The sequence below is a fragment of the Penaeus monodon genome, chromosome 11 (genome assembly GCF_015228065.2).
Source record: "Penaeus monodon isolate SGIC_2016 chromosome 11, NSTDA_Pmon_1, whole genome shotgun sequence".
NCBI classification, from domain to species: domain Eukaryota; kingdom Metazoa; phylum Arthropoda; class Malacostraca; order Decapoda; family Penaeidae; genus Penaeus; species Penaeus monodon.
This window is the reverse complement of record NC_051396.1, coordinates 28,968,679-28,971,178: the sequence shown is the minus strand read 5'-3', so window position 1 is coordinate 28,971,178 and position 2,500 is coordinate 28,968,679. Positions and strand designations below refer to the sequence as shown.

The 2,500-nt window shown below is 45.5% G+C and overlaps 1 protein-coding gene across 1 annotated transcript in view; it reads right to left on the bottom strand.

Moving 5' to 3' along the window:
• LOC119578531 (variant surface antigen E-like) overlaps positions 1-831 on the bottom strand; it is a 2,217-nt gene extending 1,386 nt beyond the window's left edge. Inside the window, exon 1 of the mRNA XM_037926100.1 lies at positions 757-831. Coding sequence (XP_037782028.1) covers positions 757-831 — 75 coding nt within the window. The remainder of the gene's footprint in view (positions 1-756) is intronic.
• Positions 832-2,500: the final 1,669 nt, after the last annotated feature.

Sequence of the window (2,500 nt, the reverse complement as noted above, 5' to 3'; positions counted from 1 at the left end):
TTATCTATCTCTCTTTCACTCTCATTCTTACTCTTTTCGCTTTTCTTTATTTCTCTGTTTCCCTACTGTCCCCATATTTCTCTCTCTCTCTCTCTCTCTCTCTCTCTCTCTCTCTATCTATCTATCTATCTATCTATCTCATCTTCTATCTACGATCTATCTATTATCCACTATCTATTTTTCGTTCATCTATCTTTATCCAATCTCTCTTTCACTTTTCCTTTTTATTTTTTATTGCTTTTTTTTCTCGTCTCTCCCTCCCTTTTTTTTCTCCCCCCCCCCCCCCCCCCCCCCCCCCCCCCCCCCCCCCCCCCCCCCCCCCCCCCCCTTTTTTTTTTTTTTTTTTTTTTTTTTTGACCCCCTTTTTTTTTATCCCCCCCCCCCCCCTCCCTCCCTCCTCCCCCACCCGTCCCCCCCCCTCCTTCCCTTACTTCCGGTTCCTCCATTTCCCACCCCCCTTTTCCTCCCCCTCCTCTCCACCTCTCCTCTTACTCCCTTCCTCCCTCCATCCCTCGTCCCTCTCCTCCCTCCTTTCTCCTCCTCCTTTCCCTCCACCCCCTCTTCCCCTTCTTTCCTTCCCTCCTCCATTTCCTCCTCTCCTCCTCCTCCTCCTTCCCCTTACCTCCTCCTTGTCCTCCTCGTCCCAGCATCCTCCCTCCTCCTCTTCCTCCTCCTCCTCCTCCTCCCCTCTCCCCCGCCCCGTCCAGTTGTTTACATCGACGCCTAATCAACGGTTCCATTAAGTTTCAGAATTACACACAACTTCAGTTCCTCTTCTCTGCCCTTGGCTGATGACAACGTCTTGTTTGCAACACTTGCAACATGCTCCATTGCCGTTGTTTTGTTGGATTGGCTGAGTTTTTTTTCTCTCTCTCTGGTTCTCTCTTTCTTTTCCTTTTTCTTTCTGTTTTGTTTGTTTGTTTGTTTTTATATCTTTCTGTTTTTGTCTCCATTTCTGCTTTTGTGTCTGCGTTTGTTTCTGCTCTCTTTCCTCTCTCTCTCTCTCTCGCTTTCTCTCTCTCGCTTTCTCTGTCTCTCTGTCTCTCTGTCTGTCTCTCTCTCTCTCTCTCTCTCTCTCTCTCTCTCTCTCTCTCTCTCTCTCTCTCTCTCTCTCTCTCTCTCTCTCTCTCTCTCTCTCTCTCTTTCTGTGTGTCTGATCTCTTTGACTCGTGTGTGTGTGTGTGTGAGTGTGTGTGTGTGTGTGTGTGTGTGTGTGTGTGTGTGTTTGTGTGTGTGTGCATGGACAGACAGAAAGATAGACAGCATGTGTGATTATATCAAGTTTTCCTTTCACGCCTCACTCCCCTTCCTCTTTTGTCCCTTTTCCAATATATACAATGATTTTTTGTAATCTTTATTTGGGGGCTTGCTTATTTATCTGGTTAATTTTGTCTTATTTCTATCTAAAATTTAAAATTTGATCTCTTTAGCTGTCTTTCCTGTCCTTTCTTTTTTCCCTTTTATTTTCCATCGCTTTATCCCTTTCATCATATCAGCCTCTTCCTATTTTTCATATCTTTCCAATTAAGTCATTTCTTTTCTCTCTCCTTTCCACTTCCTCTCTTCTTTTTTCTTCCCCTGATTTTACCCTCTTCTGTTTCACCCCCGCCCCCCCTTTTTTCTCTCTCATAATTCACTCTTTTATTTCGTTATTTGATTCTTCCATCTCCTTTTGCTCTTCTCCCCTCCCCCCCTCCTTTTATCTTCTTTAAGACATTCCGAACTTTTATCTCATTCCTCTCCCCTTCTCCCCCATCTTTCTTATCTTATTCTCCTCCTCTTCTTCCTCCTACTTCTATTCTATTTTATTCTATTCTATTTCTCCTCTTCCTTTCCTTTCTCTCCTTATACATCTTTCCCCACAGATTTCCCTTCTTTCTCTTTCTCTTTCTTCTTTTTACCTTCTTTCTCACACTTCATACCTTTACCTCCTTTCTCACATTCTTCCCCTTCTAGCTCCTCCTCCTCCTCCTCCTCCTCCTCCTCCTCCTCTTCTCCTCCTCCTCTTCTCCTCCTCTTCTTCTCCTCCACTTCCTCCTAACCCTCTTTCTCTTCCTCCACCTCCTCCTCCTCCTCCTCCTCCTCCTCCTCCTTCCCATCCTCCTCCTCCTTCATCTTGTGTGGGTCGCAGAGGAGGGGAAGATGCAGTCCCTGTCGCATCCACTTTGCATATAAACAAGACTTGTAAGTAAATGACGGGAGTCGCCCGTTGTCTCTTTAAACATCACTCTTTCTCTCTCTCTCTAGCTCTCTCTCTCTCTCTCTCTCTCTCTCTCTCTCTCTCTCTCTCTCTTCTCTCTCTCTCTCTCTCCCTCTCTCTCCCTCTCTCTCTCTCTCTTCCATTCATTCCTCTCCTCTTCTCTCTCCCTAATCTCTCTCTCTCTCTCCTCTCTCTTCTCTCTTTGCCCCTTTCTTTCTTCTTCTTCTATATTCTCTCTCCTCCATTCCCCCTCACGAAGAAAAAAGCATCTTGGGAAAAATGTCCTTTTGAATAATGCTT